Source organism: Bos indicus x Bos taurus, chromosome 9, assembly GCF_003369695.1.
Source record: "Bos indicus x Bos taurus breed Angus x Brahman F1 hybrid chromosome 9, Bos_hybrid_MaternalHap_v2.0, whole genome shotgun sequence".
Taxonomy (NCBI): Eukaryota; Metazoa; Chordata; class Mammalia; order Artiodactyla; family Bovidae; genus Bos; species Bos indicus x Bos taurus.
This window is the reverse complement of record NC_040084.1, coordinates 70122717-70143931: the sequence shown is the minus strand read 5'-3', so window position 1 is coordinate 70143931 and position 21215 is coordinate 70122717. Positions and strand designations below refer to the sequence as shown.

Sequence of the window (21215 nt, the reverse complement as noted above, 5' to 3'; positions counted from 1 at the left end):
GGCATTTGATTTGACTATCAAGGAAATAGACTCAGTGCTTCTCCTAACAGGATTTACAAGCTAACTGAAGAGATAAGACATGCATATACCAACATGTATGGAAGAGGCTGAAAAGAGACAAGGCACAGCACTGGTGGCGTGTGGGTTTCTTCAGTGGGAAGAGTTGGAGTTTTGAAATCACAGATGAGTGGTACTACTGGTTGGGGCTGGAGCCCTGACACACAGAAAATCTGCTTGCAAGGGAGGAGGGCGATGGAGTGGGAAAATGTATAAATTGGGATAAGGCCCCACTTTAAGAACATAAATAAATATTCCAAGTAATAAAGCCAGACAAGACATTTCCATTCCCAGGGTGAAGGATAAACTGAATAAAAATTGGTCAAGAATTTGTTTTGTTTTGTTTTACATTTTATTACTTTTTAAATTTTATTTTTAAACTTTACAATATTGTGTTAGTTTTGCCAAATATTGAAATGAATCCGCCACAGGTATACATGTGTTCCCCATCCTGAACCCTCCTCCCTCCCTCCTCCCTCCCCATACCATCCCTCTGGGTCATCCCAGTGCACCAGCCCCAAGCATCCAGTATCGTGCATCGAACCTGGACTGGCGACTCGTTTCATACATGATATTATACATGCTTCAATGCCATTCTCCCAAATCTTCCCACCCTCTCCCTCTCCCACAGAGTCCATAAGACTGTTCTATACATCAGTGTCTCTTTTGCTGTCTTGTACACAGGGTTATTGTTACCATCTTTCTAAATTCCATATATATGTGTTAGTATACTGTATTGGTGTTTTTCTTTCTGGCTTACTTCACTCTGTATAATAGGCTCCGGTTTCATCCACCTCAATAGAACTGATTCAAATGTATTCTTTTTAATGGCTGAGTAATACTCCATTGTGTATATGTACCACAGCTTTCTTATCCATTCATCTGCTGATGGACATGTAGGTTGCTTCCATGTCCTGGCTATTATAAACAGTGCTGCAGTGAACATTGGGAACTATGTATGAGAGGATTAAAGAGGAATGAAATGTCCTCATTTGGTTCATTTACAAATGGAACTATCAGAAGGAATAGTCTGGAGATGAATATGATTGTTTAAGTGAAGGTAACTCTTTAGAAGAAAAAGGAGATAAAATCTGAATATTGATGAAGTCAATCTAGACATGCAGTTATCAAAAAAAAATTTTAAGTGAATTTCGCTTGAGATTTTTAAGTTACAAAAATATAGAATCACAGCATCCTTTAGCTGAGGGACCTTAGTTTGCCACATCTTGAATGGTTTGGGGTAGATAATGGGGAAAATAACCATTCTAGAGGCTTTAGGTAGTCAAATAGTCAAGCAGATTAATTAGCTTTGATAGTCACATTCAAGTTGTGGGTAAAAACACATTGATTGGAGGAGTGAAGGGGCAAGAAATGGAAGGGGTAGAATTGGCAGAAAGAGCTCAGTGTTGGTGACAACCACACTAAAAGTAGCCACACAAATTTTCATCAACATAAAGAAATTAGGAAGCAGAGAACCCTTGTAGAAAAGTCCTGGAAGTGAGAACCAAACCAAGGTGGAGAAAAAGAAATAGAAATGCCTATGAAATAGCTTGGGATGGATAAATTAATGCTCAAGGAAGACATATATACTTGAGAATCAGAAAGCTAAGGAATGTACAAAATGGCTTAAATAGGGAGACAGAACCCAGAGAAAATAAGAGGCTTAGTATTGAAACCCAGAAGAGGAGGAAGTAACATTATTACTGATTTTCTTTATTATATATGACTCCAATTTTATGGAGAAAATATCATTCAGCAACACATATCTTATTTGAAGACAATTTTCACCTTGACAATTCTATAATGGGGTTTTCAGTCCAAGAAAAAAAAGAACAAATAAAAAATGGAAAACAATAACCAAGCAAAGCTGATGGCATCTCTATTACATGGAAGATGGCATCATGGAAGTCAGTAGTCTGCTTTAGGAAGCATGTTTGGAATTATGGACCAATGATGTAACCTTCTGCCAAATTTTTCTTAAAAAACAATTAATTTTAAACCTTCTTTGAAAAATCTTGGGTGTTATGAGTACATTGAATGCTTCTAAGTCCATCAGAAACCAAGTCTTGGTGATTTCATTAACATATTGTGTTTCAAGAAACACTTTTGGAAAGAACCATGCCTACTTTTAAAGCCAAATGTTATATTTTCTCTTAAAGCTTAGATGCCATTATCCAAGTGGTTTATCCTAAATTTCCAAAGCATGTTGGGAATAAACACAGAATCTTTAGTGGTGATGTTCTCAAAGTTATGGTTTTAAGAGCAAAGCTTACTGAAGTTGGTTTCAAAGAGCTGTTCAAGAGTTCTTAACTCATTGGAAGAATAGGCATGAGGCTTTAACTCAAGATTAGTTAAAAGATAACTGAAAACAAAAATCAAGCAGCATGACAAGTCCAAGTAGTTCTGGACTTGTAGGAAGAGAAGGGGCACTTAGCCTGGAACCCTGAATCTCAGGGAAATCTCTCAGTTGAGACTCATCTTGTTGGATGGCTCATTCAAAGGTCTGACCATCTCAATAAAATGAAAAGGAGGAGTAGGAGGTATGGACTACCTCACCTTAGCTGTTGGACTCTCCCTCAACTTTGGGTCCTATCTCTGTCCTTTGCCCTTGAAAACAATCACTGTATTCCCTTTGCTCTGGGCAAGTCACCCTAATAGATGGCTTTTAGTATCGTGGAAAATTTTTTCCTGGACATTCCATCTGCTCCCAAGGTAGAGTTAACATTTTTTATTACTTCCCTACTTTCTCATTAACTTGGTTTATTTATAGAGGTAAACTTATTATAAACATGTATATGCAATTTGGGGCTTCCCAGGTGGCTCAGTGGTAAAGAATCCACCTGGCAAGCAGGAGATGCGGGTTCTATCCCTGGGCTGGGAGTATCCCCTTGAGAAGGAAATGACAACCCATTTACCCTACGGACAGAAGAGCCTGGTGAGCTACAGTGCATGGGATCGCAAAGAGCCAGACATGACTTAGCAACTATTACATATCAGCAATATGTAATTTGACATTTGATTTTATTATTCCTGCACCTAATTCATAAAACAATATTTCTAGAGTCCCGCTTAATGAGAGGAGGAGTTAATACAAAGTATTGTGGATGGTAAGGAGTGACCTGTGAAATGTGATAATTTTTCTAAGCCTTTCTTTACACAGGAACTGAATTTATTCTGCACATATAGTGTATTGCAACTTTCAGCATGAAAATTTCAGCAACAAAACTCTGTAAGAGACAGAAAATAAAAATGACTTATTTTTCTAGAAAAGAACATCTTTAGAAAGGAAACAACATCATGAGAGTCCAAGGCAACTGAAAGTATTTCCTGAGTGCATAGAAAGATACGTTTAGCTTTAAAGGACAATACTTCCTTTCCCTCCTGAAATGTCAGTATGAGTAAACCAAGTCACCTGACTTTGGTAGCTTGGAAAGTGCTAGGTCAAGTGTGGTCAGGCTGGGGTGTAAATGTGGTCAGGGCTCAAGTTATGAGTGAAACTGGAGGTCAACCTATCATATGCCCTAATATTTAATTTTTATAAATAATGCAAATGTAAAGCAATGTAAACTATGCTTTATTCTCTTATCTTGATGTATGTAACTGTCATAATGACAAAGTATAAATGTATGATTTTTATATGACTTCGAAGTTAGCAAATTATCAAAGACAAGGTATTAAATTTTATTGGACATGTCCGAGTGTCTGTTATGGTCCAGTGATACTGATAAAATAGGTATAGAAAAGTTAAAACATTACAAAGTTTTTAATATTTCAAAATGTTCCACAGTCACCACAGCCAACTGTTATGAATACCACATTAGTTTGTGAGTATCTCTGGAATTGTAAACTGGATAAGGAAGAATAGCAAGAAATAATGGTTGCTCAGCACCATAGGAAACAGCACATTGTGATGAAAGAATGGATATACACTCATATTATCTGAGAGGATGGATTTGATACATTATTTAATACATTTTCTTTCACCTAAGGGCTTCTGCTTTTCAAATCCTACCGCCACTCCAAAGCAGTTTCTCTCTTCAATGGTGATAGTGACCCAGATACATGATCACTTTTTCTAGGACGTGGGGCACAAGGCAAGCAGAAGCATTCCCCTGGAGCCTGAACAGTATCAGTCACAAGTACAGACGCTTAGGGTTACAGGGTGCTATTCAGTGCTGATACTGGATCCATGGTAAGGGCACCATGTTTCTTTATCACTCTTATTTATCACATGTCTGTAATGTGCGGGGCTTGAAGTGCAGGGCCAAAGACAGAGGCCCTTTTATTTGTATGTAAAGGCAGTATTATACGAAGGTGATTTCTCAAGTGTTTTCATAGATGTGTAAAATTCTAAAAGGTTTATGGCATGAACAAACTTCCCCAGAAGGATATTATGGGATTCCTTGGCAAACTAGAATTTGGTAAGTCTGGGCGGTACATTGTATTATCAAGGTGGTCATTACCATGAAGAAACAGAAATAGAGATTCACTTCGAGCCAAAGAGCTTCAGCAATTATTTCTCTTCGTATGGACCTGGTTAAATCTGTTTCAGAGGAAACCAGGTTTCTTCCAGTGCTTTGTTTTCTTATGTGAATTCCTGATCCAGTTGAACCTGGCAACTTCATGTTAGCCCGTTTTCTTGCCCTCGTGCCACTATATCTCTGTATCTTTTCACCCCCAAACCCTGTCATCACCGGTTTAATTTCAGTTGAATTACAATCATTTTCAGATTCTGATCCATCAAAAGGCTGGTCTTCCCTAAGCATGCATTGCCCATTTCAGTCTCTTAACACCTTACAGGCTCCGAACAATGACTATCTGTTCTCTCCTGCTAGGTTTCCAGAAACAGGCTTTAGAGAGCTGCCACGTGTTTATCTTTCTTAACACTCCAACAAGAACCCCTCCGTGACTCATAGGCACAGAGAGCCAAAAGCCCTGAATGGTTGTTTATCCTCACCAGTTGAATGATCCTGCACGTGGCACTCAGCATGGGCAAGAATAAGAGAACCTTGGGGAGGTGCGTCATGTAAATTGAAGGACAAACAAGACTGCATCAATTTGTGCTTTGCTTCACTCCTTTAAGGAAGTTCAGAGTTAAACATGAAACTCAACCCAGCTTGTCATCTTTGCCTGTCTTCATTTATGCTTAAATGGGTGACAAAGGCTTGGGGATGGAGGTCAGGGAAACATAAAAACAGTGAGTGCTTGTCATTTTTAAGAGCTTGCTGCTGTTGCCAAGTCACTTCAGTCGTGTCCGACTCTGTGCGACCCCAGAGACGGCAGCCCACCAGGCTCCCCCGTCCCTGGGATTCTCCAGGCAAGAACACTAGTGGGTTGCCATTTCCTTCTCCAATGCATGAAAGTGAAAAGTGAAAGTGAAGTCACTCAGTCGTGTCCGACTCTTAGCGACCCCATGGACTGCAGCCTACCAGGCTCCTTTGTCCATAGGATTTTCCAGGAAGAGTACTGGAGTGGGGTGCCATTACCTTCTCCGTTTTAAGAGCTTACGACACAATATTCTGTCTTTAGAACTGACACTTTGTGGGTATAGAGCACATGACTCTTGATGGCCTGATTAGATCAACTTGCTATAAAAATGAAGAAGATATGGAGAGAAAATTAAGAGTTCACTTCAGCAAGTATTGAGTTTGAGTTAAAAATTATCCAATGAGATGTCTGATGGCAACCTGAAGATGAGAACACAGAGCTTTGGAGGACATTAGTGTATGTTCTTTGAAGTCATGGTTATGGAGAATACTGGTCTGGAGAAGAGGTAAGGATGGAAAGTGCCAGTCTTATTTAGGTGAGTAATGAAAAATAGGCAATGAAAGAGCCAAAGATGACACAGAGAAGAGCAGAAGATCAAGAAGAAACTGGTCTCACAGATGTCACTTTGTTTAGAGATATCCATCAACTCTGGTCTTAAGGAGAGTAGACTGCTCTCATAGTAGGAGTAACAATTTTATCTTGCCTTTCCTCTCAGACATCTGAAGAAGGTTGGAATAGGACAGAGATAAATCATGAGGCCTCGTCTGGGAAAGAAGTCAATTACTCACTGGATGAAAATGGAGGAACTCATGGAAACAGAGACGAATCTCAAAGGTTTAATGGAACCAGGTCATGTTCACTCTTGCTCATTTTGGTTGTGCAACATGTTGTTTATCTGTTTCTTTCAAAGTAGTATGTAGAAGAATCCAAAACAAAGCCATAAAATTAAAGCTTTTTATAATTAAAAAAATGTAAATTGCAATCTATATAGTTAGCCAGTAGTACTCATAATTCTTAAAAGTACTTTTCTGAGTTTGACAAGTTTATGCAATAAATCAAAAGTGTAAGTTTTTTTTTCTCCTAGGAACTAATCCCCTAGTTAATAGACTCCAAAACTTACTATTACTAAAAAAAGTAACCTGAAATTACTGTTGTAATAATATTGATATGGTGATTCCTTAATGATTTTTATTTATAGTAATCATGAATGTCTTAAAAACTGCAAGGCTCTGAATGCCTTAATGCCATAGCACAAAATTTTTAAAAGTTATGGGTTGGGTTCAAATAGATTTAGGAGAATACTATTTTCCTAAACTAAAGGGAAATTTATCTCCCTTGACTGTCAATCAAAAACTAAAGTCTTAAGCTTTAATGTATAAGTTAGCCACTGTAGATAGGTACAACCAACCATTTTAAAGCCTAGAAAAATTCAGTATTTATTAATTACCTTACACACACATGTAAGGAGAAATAACATTGGAAATAAATATATTTAAATATGTAAGCTTGGAGACTATTTTCTTTGGAAGTGAAGATTATGTGTAAGGTGGTAAAGATTTCATAAGAGAGTATACGTACAATACTTGCCCCAGGGTCTGGCACATAGAACAACTCAATGAGAACTATCACTTATTATGATATCATCATTCCATCAAAACCAGTTCATTATGTTATCATTGTTATAAACACTGTGAGGTCTTATTTTTGCTTTTCATTTAAGACTGGTACAGTCTAATTATTTGTTTAAAAACAAGTCATACCAGTAGTCCATTTAAGTTTACAAAATGGTAGTTGAAGTTTATCAAACAAAAAAACCTCTCCTGAATAGTCCCAGTTTGAGAATGACTCAAGAAATGTGGAGGCTTGGGAGCACTTGTTTAAGCTGTCAGAATGACTATAGCAAAGGGCTTCCCCATCTGCACAGCCTCACCCCGGCCAAACCACTGGGCCCATCCCATCCCCTCCTGGATTAAGAGGAATCCCAGAAAGTGCCAGAGGAGCCAGCTCTACTTGACAGCTCATTAACCAGCCTCATCTAGCTGTCTTTTTCCAGAGTGTGAAATAATTTATCTTCTTTTCAGGCTAATTATATTATTTCTCTTTAGGATCCCTTGTACTGCTATTAAACAACTCCATACTCCTCTGTGTCTCTTTTTTTGATGATCCAACAGATGTCGTCCATTTGATCTCTGGTTCCTCTGCCTTTTCTAAATCCAGCTTGAACATCTGGAAGTTCATGGTTCATGTACTGTTGAAGCCTGGCTTGGGGAATTTTGAGCATTACTTTGCTAGCATATGAAATGAGTGCAATTGTGCAGTAGTTTGAGTATTCTTTGGCGTTGCCTTTCTTTGGGATTGGAATGAAAACTGACTTTTTCCAGTTCTGTGGCCACTGCTAAGTTTTTCACATTTGCTGGCATATTGAGTGCAGCACTTTCACAGCATCATCTTTCAGGATTTAAAATAGCTCAACTGGAATTCCATCACCTCCACTAGCTTTGTTTGTAGTGATGCTTTCTAAGGCCCACTTGACTCCACATTCCAGGATGTCTGGCTCTAGGTGTGTGATCACACCATCGTGGTTATCTGAGTCATGAAGATCTTTTTTGTATAGTTCTTCTGTGTATTCTTGCTACCTCTTCTTAATATCTTCTGCTTCTGTTAGGTCCATACGATTTCTTTCCTTTACTGTTCCTATATTTGCATTAAATGTTCCCTTGGTATCTCTAATTTTCTTGAAGAGATCTCTAGTCTTTCCTATTTTATTATTTTCCTCTGTTTCTTTGCACTGATCAATGAGGAAGGCTTTCTTATCTCTCCTTGCTATTCTTTGGAACTCTGCATTCAAATGGGTATATATTTCCTTTTCTCCTTTGGCTTTAGCTTCTCTTCTTTTCTCAGCTATTTGTAAGGCCTCTTCAGACAACCATTTTGCCTTTTTGCATTTCTTTTTCTTGGCATGGTCTTGATCACTGCCTCTTGTACAATGTCACAAACCTCCTTCCATAGTTCTTCAGGTACTCTGTCTATCAGATCTAATCCCTTGATTATATTTGTCACTTCCATTGTATAATTATAGGGATTTGATTTAGCTCATACCTGAATGGTCTAGTGGTTTTCCCTACTTTCTTCAATTTAAGTCTGAATCTGGCAATAAGGAGTTCATGATCTGAGCCACAGTCAGCTCCCGGTCTTGTTTTTGCTGACTGTAGAACTTCTCCATCTTTGGCTACAAAGAATATAATCAGTCTGATTTCACTATTGACCATCTGGTGATGTTCATGTGTACAGTGTTCTCTTGTGTTGAATCATCCAAAAAGCAAGAGAGTTCCAGAAAAACATCTACTTCTGGTTTATTGACTATACCAAAGGCTTTGACTATGTGGATCACAACGAACTGTGGAGAATTCTTCAAGATATGGGAATACCAGTCTATCTGACCTGCCTCCTGAGAAATACGCAGGTCAAAAAGTAACAGTTAGAACTGGGCATGAAAAAACAGACTGGTTCCAATTTGGGAGAGGAGTACATCAAAGCTGTATATTGTCACCCTGCTTATTTAACTTATATGCAGAGTACATTACGCAAAATGCCAGGATGGATGGAGTGAAGCTGGAATCAAGATTGCTAGGAGAAATATCAACAACTTCAGATATGCAGATGACACCACCCTTATGGCAGAAAGTGAAGAAGAACTAAAGAGCCTCTTGATGAAAGTGAAAGAGGAGAGTGAAAAAGTTGGCTTGAAACTCAACATTCAGAAAACTAAGATCATGGCATCCAGTCAAATCACTTCATGGCAAATAGATGGGAAAACAGTGGAAACAGTGAGAGACTTTATTTTCTTGGGCTCCAAAATCACTGCAGATGGTGACTGCAGCTATGATATTAAAAGACACTTGCTCCTTGGAAGAAAAGCAATGACTAACCTACACAGCATTAAAAAGCAAAGAGATTACTCTGCCAACAAAGGTCCATCTAGTCAAAGCTATGGTTTTTCCAGTATTCATGTATGGATGTGAAAGTTGGGCTATAAAGAAAGTTGAGCACTGAAGAACTGATGCTTTTGAACTGTGGTATTGGAGAAGACTCTTGAGAGTCCCTTGGACTGCAAGGAGATCAAACCAATCCATCCTAAAGGAAATTAGTCCTGAATATTCATTGGAAGGACTGATGCTGAAGCTGAAACCCCAGTACTTTGGCCATCTGATGCGAAGAACTGACTTATTGGGAAAGACCCTGATGCTGGGAAAGATTGAAGGCAGGAGGAGAAGGAGACGGCAAAGGAGGAGACGGTTGGATGGAATTACCAACTCAATGGACATGAGTTTGAGTAAGCTCAGGGAGTTGGTGATGGACAGGGAATCCTGGCATGCTGTAGTCCATGGGGTCGCAAAGAGTCGGGTACAACTGAGTGACTGAACTGAACTAATATTCCTCTCTTTATCCTTTCCAAGTTGAATTTCAATTCTAAATGAGAATTTTTTTCTGATAAAAGTCTGAAAATACTGAAATGGCTTCAGAGTATGCATCAACTTGGGTCACATTCTTTAATTCCCGCTCTTTTTAATTTTCAGAGTTCCCCATCCCCCTACTGCCTTGAGAGTCTATAATGAAGTTTGATAAAGGTTGAGTAATGCTTAGTGATTTATCAGTAACATTTATTGGAAGAGTCTTGGCCATGCTACCTCAGTCTTTGTGGGCCTAATGTTTCTGAACGTACATTAAATTTGGTATTCTTCTGTACATAAGTCTAGGTTCCCTTAACTTACCCAGTGTGTTTTCTCTCTTCACAGTCTTATCCTTCCACAGATTTCAGTTATGATTTATATGCTGACGCCTTCAACTATATTTTTCCAGTCTAGTCCTGCATCTAGAACACAAAGTGTACATATCCAACTATACAACTGCTCTTGGATATCCCACAGATACCTAGACCTCATCATTTTCCCCCAAAAGCCTGCTGAAGTACAGGATATATTTCCTGAAAGTTCACTGCACAAAAGACATTCTGGTGTCTTAATATGTGCCAGGTCCTGGGATAAGTATTGTACTTTACATGCATCTTCTCATTAAATTCTGACAACCTTAAATGTAACCTTTACTTCCATGACTTTTTTAAGTTTTTCATCAACCAAGTAGATGGACAAAACTGATTTCAAGTAACACGGCATCTAAAAAAATGACTAGCAATAAGACTGAGTGCCAACATAAGTGGAAGGAAATGTAAAAAATACAATCACATCAAAAGATATCTTTTAGGCATCACTTTTTAAAATGTGGTTCCGATACCCCTAAGCTTCTGGAAACCCTTGTAAGAACCTGCAATATAAAAATTATTTTCATTATAATATTAATATTACTTGCTTTTTACATTGTGTTGACATAGGGCAAAAACAATGGGATGAAAAATCTCTTATACTTTACTGCTGAGTCACTTCAGTCGTGTCTGACTCTGTGCGACCCCATAGACGGCAGCCCACCAGGATGCCCCGTCCCTGGGATTCTCCAGGCAAGAACACTGGAGTGCGTTGTCATTTCCTTCTCCAATGCGTGAAAGTGAAAAGTGAAAGTGAAGTCACTCAGTCATGTCTGACCCTCAGCGACCCCATGGACTGCAGCCTTCCGGGCTCCTCCGCAGTGACCGGGGTCGCTGAGGGTCGGACATGACTGAGCGACTTCACTTTCACTTTTCACTTTCATGCATTGGAGAAGGAAATGGCAACCCACTCCAGTGTTCTTGCCTGGAGAATCTCAGGGACGGGGGAGCCTGGTGGGCTGCCATCTCTGGGGTCCCACAGAGTCGGACACGACTGAAGTGACTTAGCAGCAGCAGCAGCAAACTCTACTAATGGTGATCCTATTCTCACTGCCATACTCTAGCAGTTTTTTAATAATTCAATTTTCAGTAAAATAGTGAAAAGTATTAGTGTTATTAAGTTCAACCTTTAAGTTCATTGTACTTCTGAGAAAATATGATGGTTGTCTCGAGGAAAAGCACTTTGTGATCTTTTCAAGTTAGAGCTAAACTAACTGCTTTTCTTCACAGAACAAAACTATCGTTTATCAACCTTGGGTATTTGTCAGACATTTTCTCCAAAATGAGTTGAAGTTATCCTGTTACCTTAGAGAAAACAACTGACAGCTTTTGATACCAATGATAAAATAAGAGTAACAGTGAAAATTAGGATTTTGGTAAATTAAATCTCTCACTTTGAGTTTGACAGCTCTTCCCAACATGTTAAAACGTATGATATTATATATATATGCATATTAAAGTGAGTGTTTAATATATATTGCAACATATCATCTCTATATAGAAATAATAAAATGCATCATCGTTTGTAAGATCAGCAAAATTTAGTGAACTAGCAATATGTTTCAAATGATATATATGTGATTCTGCAAAATAAAGGTACAGTCAAAATACAGAACAGAGCAGTGGATGTATGAAAGTTCATGAAATAAGAATGTAAAAATTCATTGATATGCTTTAAGATTCCACACTGCAACTAACTTTTAAGAAATTACCACTTTTTGATTTCTGATATAGTGTCAGAGAGGAATAGCCACAACTATCCGCAAAGGCTATTAAATTACTCCTCCATTTTCAAATATGTATTTATGTCAGGACAGATTTTCTGCATAAACTTTAATTAAAGCAATGCATCACAAGAGATGGAGATACAGATATGAGTACCTACCTTTCTTTTATTGATCTAAACACTAAGACGACTTGAAAAAGTGTAAAAATGTCACTGTTCTTACGAATTTTTAAATTTTGTTTAGTTTTAGCTTTCCATAAATATATTTTATTAGTATGTAATGAATTTATGATTGCTATTTTAAATGAATCAATAAGCAAATTTTTCATTGCTTAGTTTTGATGTCAAATATTAATAGAAATAATAACAGCTATAGCCCACATGAACAAAAGTTCCTTAGGATTCTTAATAACTTTTAAGATTATAAAGGGATATTGAGGCCAAAAATATAAGAATCACTACCTTTAGACAGTAAACTCATGACAGCTGACCAATATAGCTGGCAGCAAGAAGTGGAGTGGCTCAGTCTGAACAATCGAAACCAAATTGAACAAAATAAAGGAAGCCTAAGGAGTACTGTTCAAAACTCAAGACCAGTGCTCACAATTCTGTAATGTCAGTATAAAAATATCTGATCCTCTCATCCTGCTGGTTATACCCCTTCAATCCCCTCAGGTGACAAACAGCATCACTATGGCACCACTTCCAACCAGAGAGACCGCAAATATATAAACAACCTTCCACCTCTTTCAGGGAAGCCAAAGGATATGCCAGAGTTCAGGGCTCTGTTTACATGGGGAGAAGTCTCACTGTCTCTTGCTGGTAAAAGCACTGTGATTTTGCCAGTGCTGCCTGGAAGGCGGCGGAGTGGAAATCCCATGTGAAATAATATCAGAAGATTTCTTTTCCAAAGAAAAGCTTCTTTCCAAAGCTGCAGGACCAAGAATGGAGTGGGAAATGGGAAAAGCACAAATGGAGGCAGCCATCTGAGGGGGTAATATTCAGAGCTGCTGCTGCTGCTAAGTCACTTCAGTCGTGTCCGATTCTGTGCGACCCCATAGACAGCAGCCCACCAGGCTTCCCCGTCCCTGGGATTCTCCAGGCAAGAACACTGGAGTGGGTTGCCATTTCCTTCTCCAATGCCTGAAAGTCAAAAGTGAAAGTGAAGTCGCTTAGTCGTGTCCGACTCTGTGCGACTCCATGGACTGCTGCCTACCAGGCTCCTCCATCCATGGGATTTTCTAGGCAAGAGTACTGGAGTGGGGTGCCATTGCCTTCTCCGAATATTCAGAGCACAGAGATATAAAATGTACCCTAAATTCAGTGATACTGTGTAGTGCTCTGTGTCATTAGATGATAACCGTCTAAAATACATTTTTGAGCATGCCACTGATAACAGTTACCAAAATGAGTAAAGGCAATCCCTTTATTTTTATTCTATTTTCATTGTGTTTGTGCTTAGTTGCTCAGTCGTGTCCAACTCTCTGCGGCCCCATGGACTGTACCCTGCCAGGCTCCTCTGTCCATAGGATTTTCCAGGCAAGAATACTGGAGTGGTTTGCCATTTCCTTCTTCAGAGGATCTTCCTGACCCAGGGATTGAACCCAGGTCTCCTGCACTGCAGGCAGATTCTTTACTATTTGAGCTACTAGGGAAGCCCACATTGTGTTTAGATGTACTATTTCTTGGCAAAATTTTAAAAAACGATAGCAGTCTCTCAAACCCAATTACTACTTCAGTTTCGTACATTTAAACACTAGCCATGATGTTTGAGTGAATCTGCCATAAACTTAAGAAAATAATACAGGTTTATTAAAGACCAAACCAATGTGTATTCTATTTGGCTGTCCTGTTTTTCAGTTCATGCATATCAACAGGTATGAGGTGAGTGTGAATTTATGGAAGCATAAGTCAAAACCTGGGATTTGTGTTGTAATTATGTGGACTAAAAGACTTGCTAAAACTTGTATGTACAAAAACTGACAACTCTTTTCTTTCTAGGCACATCTAGTAGTCCTGGACATTTTGATGAATCCACTTTCAACTTTTTTCAAAGATATTGCCAGCTTATGAAAAATTGTACTTCCCCTGCAAGTGAGGGAAAAGTAGGACTGCTTTCTTTAGAATAATGGTAGGTAGCTCATTGTAATAACCCAGAAACATGAGATAGAAAAAAAGAAATATGATGAGATTATTTATCTGGTCATCTCCTGTTTTATACCCACATTCCTATAACAATATCCTTAGCAGCATATTCTCACCTGGGTGTTAGTTTTCCCACAGGCCTTATTCTTCACCAGTACTTATGTTTTGCTTTAGAGTATTTTGCTTTTGATTTTATCACTCCCCTTCCATGCTTATTTTCTGTAGATACTAGCTTCCAAGGCTGTTTTGGTTATCTGACCATAAGTAGAATACTGTATTTTAGAATACAAAGAAACACAATTCTTATTGTTTTACAGCATGACTAAGAACAAAGAAACAAATTTCCAGATCATTTAAATGTATATACTTTCAAAGGTATTAGGTTCCCCTAGATAAAGCATTCTTATTTTTATTCATATTAATTTCTAAAATAGAGACTAAAATATCTCAAAAAGCTTTCCAAGAATGTTATCTTTTACACTCTACTTAAGCATTCATTGCCAGTGACAAAGCTCACAAAACTTATTGTGTAAAAATAGAACGAGTGAATCAGATGTATGTATTAGAGCAATTATGTATTATTTAGCAATTTAGCCTACATTTGTGTTTTATCTTTCTTGCTTTAACTCACTTGCCTGGATCAAAAACAAGGAAATGTTCTAGAAATGTGAAAAGAGAGCATAGTGTTTGAATTGGTAGACTGTTATAATACTGCTCAAATGATTCCTGATAAGTAGCATTTACTTGCCTTCTACTTCTGGTTTGATTCTCCCCCAGTAATACTGGACATTAGCAAGACTTTCTTATTTTCTTTATAAAAACCTTCTTTACATTCATGCTTTATTAGGTCATGTCAGTTAGTCTCCTTAAGTTCTAAGATGTTTTTGTATTCAGTATCAAAACTTCACATATCACCAACACTTTCCCTTTCCTCATCTGAAAAACCCAAGACAGGAGGATATGACATGTGATAACATGGAAACACGTGAGCTGTTGGCTACAGTTGGTTTCTGGAAGGGGCCCAGTTGTTTTCAAGGTATTAAAATGTTTTCTATCACATGGTATCAATTATTAAGCATCCCCACATTCAATCCAGGTTTTCGGCTGGACTCTAAGAATAAAAATATGAATAATATGAATAAAACATAGAGCCTCTTATCTCAAGATGCTCAGCATCTAGTAAACAGAGACACACTGAAGATATAATTCAATATAGTTGTGAACATCATGTATTCACTCACACACTGGGACCCTGCCAAGCCAGGCACTGTGATGATCATGCTAGCAGGCAGGAACTCAGAGGAAAAGGTCTTGGCCCAAGAGGGTTGAGAGATGACTTCCTTGAAGAAATATCATTTTTGATGTTATACAGATGAAGACAGGGGCAAGGGCATTCTGGGTAAGTAAAGGGTATAGTCAAAAGAAGAGTAGTGAAATATCATGGACAATGCAGAAATCTATGCTAGCTGCTCTTTCTAGAACATTAAATGCTAGGGTTAGAGAAATGACTGACTTGGTGTTCTGTTAAGGAGAAAGAGTTGGGTCGGAAATGATCAAAAACTACCCATCTTCTCAAGAGCCCCTTGACTAGAAGAGAGGAAAGACTGATGGCACTCTCTCAGCAAAGCATTACAAACTGCTCAGGCTAACTTATAAATACTGTGTAGAATTTGGGTAAGCGCTTCCTATCCTGTGGTACAGACAGAAAAAGTGCCATGGAAATAAACAGGAAGGTTAGCTTGACCAAAAAATTGAATTTTTCAGAAATACAGCATGTATATTCATACATACATACAAACACATACATTAGCGTAGCATAGCAATTTATTTGTATTAGCTGAAAAACATTTACTTAATAAGTAATGTACCTAAAGCCACTACCCAGGTCATGATTACCCTGAAATTGAGTGAAAACAATTTAATCAGCTTAAACCAAATCTCCACTCACTTTAGTTCCTATCCACTTCCTAGCTCCTACAACTTCTAAGATCAGAGATCATCTTACTATATGCTTCCATGGGGACGGTAAAGAGAAGACAGAGATGTATTATCTTTATATCACCTAGGTTATCCTATCCCTTCCTACCTGTCCTTCAAGGGACTGTCTAGAGAAAAATCTGTTCTGTGATGTGAACTGCATACAAACTATTCACTGTTGACCACATCCGCTGGGTAAGACTTGCCGATCCCAAGGAATGTACAGATGCAGGTTCCAAAACACAAGCTGACTGATCATTCTGGCTGTCTAAATTGGGAACTAATTAAATGTTTTAACTGGAAGTCTCTCCTCACTTCAGCAGAACAGAGTCATTTTGAAGCAAACATTTCAATGAAACACTTCTTTGGGAGAATCCAGTTCAACTACAAGAAACAACTGCTTCTGGTTGGCAGCACAGTCTATTCCTACTTGATCCCTCCTCCTCTCTCCAATGCATACACACAGGCCAAAGGCTACACTTATGCAAGAACTATAACTGCACAGAAAAGATGACATTATATCTCATAGACGTCAAAGTCATCAGACAGTTTGTTCTTACCTAGGATTTCAATCCAGTCCACTGGGGCTGATAAGAGGTATAAATCATGTGCATAAAGGAGTTTTCAGAATAGCACTTAAACATGTTGGGGATTGTTTAAATGTAGTGAGATTGGGAGGTTAAGTTATTCATTTCCATTAGCAATTAGATGTTGGTTGAAGCATTTCTCCTGCTTGGCAATCCCTGACAGAGCTTTAATGTCCCAAGGCAGCAGGACTCTAATTCTCCCCCAGTAAGGAGTCTCTATGAACTTTGCAGACCAAGCTTCTGTAGAGGGGCAGCTAGAATTAGATTAACCTATGTGGATCACCGGAGAAGGCAATGGCAACCCACTCGAGTACTCTTGCCTGGAAAATCCCATGGAAGGAGGAGCCTGGTAGGCTGCAGTCCATGGGGTCGTTAAGAGTCGGACACGACTGAGCGACTTCAATTTCACTTTTCATTTTTCACTTTCATGCACCGGAGAAGGAAATGGCAACCCATTTCAGTGTTCTTGCCTGGAGAATCCCAGGGATGGGGGAGCCTGGTGGGCTGCCGTCTATGGGGTCACACAGACTTGGACACGACTGAAGCGACTTAGCAGCAGCAGCAGTAGCAGCATGTGGATCACAGTGCTTCCCAGGTGGCGCTAGTGGTAAAGATCCCACCTGCCAATGCAGGAGACTTAAGAGATGTGAGTTCAACCCTTGGGTCAGGAAGATCCCCTGTAGGAGGGCAAGGCAACCCACTGTAGTATTCTGCCTCGAGAATCCCATGGACAGAGGAGCCTGGCAGACTACAGTCCATAGGGTCACAAAGAGTTGGACCCGACTGAAGCAACTTAGAATACATGGATCAAGAAGGGAGTCCAAACAGAAAACCCTGAAGGGCCAGAAAGAGGAAGTTGCTAAGTGTCTTAAGTAAGAAGTTTCCTCTTGAAAAAGTAACCCAAGATACTTTAGAAAATCAAGAGCCTTTAACACAGAAAGTCTCATGTATTACTACTGGATATCATCACTCAATTGTTCTGGATGTAAAAATTAGTGTCAAACATGAAAACGACCCTAGCAAATACACAAATAAAACTTCAAGTTGTTTAGCAGCCACTCTTGCACAGGAATTGTCTAGTTTGGAGATTGCCATTAATGCTGAGTGGCCTGAATACTTAATATGAGTCAGAAAATATGCAAAGTGATGGTGCACAGTTATGAAAAAGACACATGAAATACAGCAGACAAATAAAAGAATAACTGATATAGTCAGGTAAGTTCCAAGACAGAGACAAGCACAAAGTAGCATATAAGCCATCCTAAGAATAGTGGTTACGGAAAACCAAGAAAAAAATTAGACAATAGAAATAGATCATCCAGATAAAACAGGAGTTTATATGAAAATATAAAGGGCCAAGAATAGCCAGAATATTCTGGGAAAAAAACACTGGAAGATTTATCAGATACTATGGCATATAATAAAGTAATAAAGTGTAATGATAGATAAATAAAGCAATGAAATAGACCACAGGGCCCAGGAATAAACACACATATATGTCACTATGCTTTTGATAAAGGTGGCACTGCCAAGCTGAAGGCAATGTAACATCTCAATAAATGGTGCTGGATCATTTGGATATACATATGGATAAAGAAAATAAATTTTGACCCCTACCTCACATCACACACAAAGATCAATTTTAGGTATATTGTAGAGCTAAATATGAAAGGTAAAATACTAAGTCTTTCAGAAAAAAAAACATAAAAAAGTATCCTCATGATTTTGGACAGGCAAAGATTTCTTAAGTAGGACTCATAAGGCACTAGTTTTAAACAGTTGATAAATTGACTTTCATTAAAATTAGAAGTTTTTGTTCATCAAAAGACTATGAAGAAAATGCAAAGGCAAATATATGTGTATCTGCATCTATATAAATGTCTATCTAGCTATCTATGCCACAAAAAAATCTGTGACCTGTGATTTCACCACTAGGTTTCTATTTTCTCAACAGAAATGCATAATGTTATCCCCCAAATAAATGTTCACAGCATCATTATTTGTAATAACCACAGATAGATACTGTGCAGAATACTCACAAACAGTAGAATGGATAAGTAAAGTGAGAGAGATACATTCACATAACAGAATGCTTTTCTAGTAGTCATGTATGGATGTGAGAGCTGGAGCATAATGAAGGCTGAGCATCGAAGAACTGATGCTTCCAAACTGTGGTGCTGGAGAAGACTGTCAAGAGTTCCTTAGACAGCAGTGAGATCAAACTAGTCAATCCTAAAAGAAATCAACCCTGAATATTCACTGGAAGGACTAAGGCTGAAGCTGAAGCTCCAATACTTTGGACACCTTTGGCCACCAAGAGTCAACTCATTGGAAAAGACACTGATGCTTGGAAAGATTGAGGTCGGGGAGATGAGATGGTTGGATGGCATCACTGACTCAATGGACATGAGTTTGAGCAAACTTCAGGAGATAGTAAAGGACACGGAAGGTTGGCGTGCTGCAGTTCATGGGGTTGCAAAGAGTCAGACATAGTTTAGTGACTGAGCAACAGTGAACAAATGGAATACTGCACAGTGATGAGAAGGAGTGTTCCATAACTACATGCAAACTTACCGATGAATTTCATAAACAAGAACATTCCACATGATGTCATTTTCACAAGATATAAAAGTAGGAAAAAACTAATACACGTTGCTAGTGATCATAATAGTAATTACCTGTGGTGGTAAGTACTGACTAGAAGGTGGCAAAAAGTGGAACTCTTATGGGTGTTGATGATATTCTGCTTTTTATTCTAGTAGGGGTTATATTTATCTATTCAGTTGATGAAAATTACTTTTTTGTACACAAGTGCACCATTCTATATATTCTGTATATTTGATTCACCATAAAGGCTAAAATGAGTCAGATAGGTAACATAAATAAGAGAATTGGGTTTGGTTTAAGTAAAGGATGTTTTGGTCTTAATATCATCTTAAATTGTCTTCTTTTGACATACATACTTGCATATTACACACCTGAGAATATTCTTTACTTTTAAAAATTTGAATGTGCTGTTGGTGTACCCAACAGCATTGCCTAATCAAAGTAGTATAATGTTAAGTCAGACATGGAATTACTGTATAACTCCGTGTTTATAAAGTGCAAAAACAGGCAAAACTAATCTATGGTATTGAAATCAATTGGGAGATAATTTTTAGGATGCTGTTAATGTTTTATTGATTGACTGGTAATCACATGTGTTTATTTTGTGATAACTCATTAAGCTATACACTTAGGGTTTGTGCATTTTTTAGCATACTAAAAGTGTATACATCCATAGATTTCATACATTCATAGAAATTATATTAAAACACAAAAATGTAGAATATATCCTGTAAGAGAGTTGATAAAGGATATAATATCACTAGTTAGAACTGAGGGGGAAAAAAGTATGAAACTGGCAGAAAATAAAGGAAAAAGATCTGACCCACCAGAAAGAATACTGCTGCTCTCATACACCGTGTCTGTCAAGCATCATCCACTGATACTCAACCAAGTAGATGATGATAAAATTTGGTCCCACTGGGGCTTCCCAGATGGCACTTAGTGGTAAACAATTCACTTGCCAACAAAGAAGACACGGGTTTGATCCTTGGGTTGGGAAGATCCCCTGAAGAAGGGCATGGCAACCCATTCCTGTTTTTTTTTTTTTGTCTGGAGAATCCCATGGACAGAGGAGACTGGTGGTATACAGTTCATGGGGTCGCACAGAGTCAGACACAACTGAAGCAACTTAGCACACACCATGAAAGTGAAAGTGAAGTCGCTCAGTTGCGTCTGACTCTTTGCGACCCCATGAACTGTAGCCTACCAGGACCCTCCGTCCATGGGATTTTCCAGGCAAGAGTACTGCAGTGTGTTGCCTTTCCTTCTCCAGGGGATCTTCCCGACCCAGGGATCGAACCTGGGTCTCCTGCATTGCAGGCAGACGCTTTACTGTCTGAGCCTCCAGGGAAGTCAGCACACACCATAGTTGCAGAATATCAGCACAGCGCATTTTTCTGAAGGAAATTTCTGAGCCTCAATGAACCGTCTTTGGGAAAGGTGCACAGGATAACCTCAAACTTTTACTTGTAGGATTTTTCCCAATTATTTGCAGTCTGTTTTGAAACACTAAGAAAACAGTTTGTACCCTAAGGATTTTGCTTTCAAGCTAACTTTCCATCTTCAGAATTAACTATATATATATACACCAAAGTTACCAAAACACACTAGACATTTTGGCATACAACTGCAGTGTAGAATTCCAAAGTATTACATATTTCTGCCTGGTTTGGCTAATTTTTATCCTTTTTTTCCCCTATATGATTGTTTTTTCCCTTGTTATTTGTTTGCTGTTAACCTTTGAGGGGCTCGGGTAACTTGCCTCCAAATAGGCATCTCCAGCATGGATTGTGACTTTTGAGTTCAGTATATGCTGCTCCTATTCTTCAGTAGTCCCCAGTGTGGCTGAATCTTTTGGAACCATGCTTCATATAATCACAAATAACTTTGGCACTTTACCTGCTTGTGTGTGGTCTCCTTCAAAATGTGACAGCTGCTTAGCGTTATCACCAGCTAAAATCCTTATATTTTCACCCTAGAAGTCAGGGCAAAGATACGGTCAGGGACAATGCACTCTTTGCAGCCCCAG

General features: G+C 38.6%; 1 protein-coding gene across 13 annotated transcripts in view; it reads right to left on the bottom strand.

The window, feature by feature from the left end:
* The window catches only part of LOC113898430, a 276016-nt gene that overhangs the window by 88431 nt on the left and 166370 nt on the right, over positions 1-21215 (bottom strand). For 4 of the 13 annotated variants that reach the window (XR_003512643.1, XR_003512644.1, XR_003512642.1 and 1 more), the window contains 2 exons: positions 10098-10198; positions 2975-3284 (listed from right to left, as the gene is read on the bottom strand). The exons of 8 other annotated variants lie outside the window; for them this stretch is intronic. Coding sequence is in view for 1 of the 5 variants with exons in the window: in XM_027551566.1 (XP_027407367.1) it covers positions 10152-10198 (47 nt within the window). In the remaining 4 variants the exon portion in view is untranslated. Of the gene's footprint in view, positions 1-2974; positions 3285-9720; positions 10199-21215 lie in introns of those variants that run through there. One more of the 13 variants, XM_027551566.1, reaches the window with a different exon arrangement.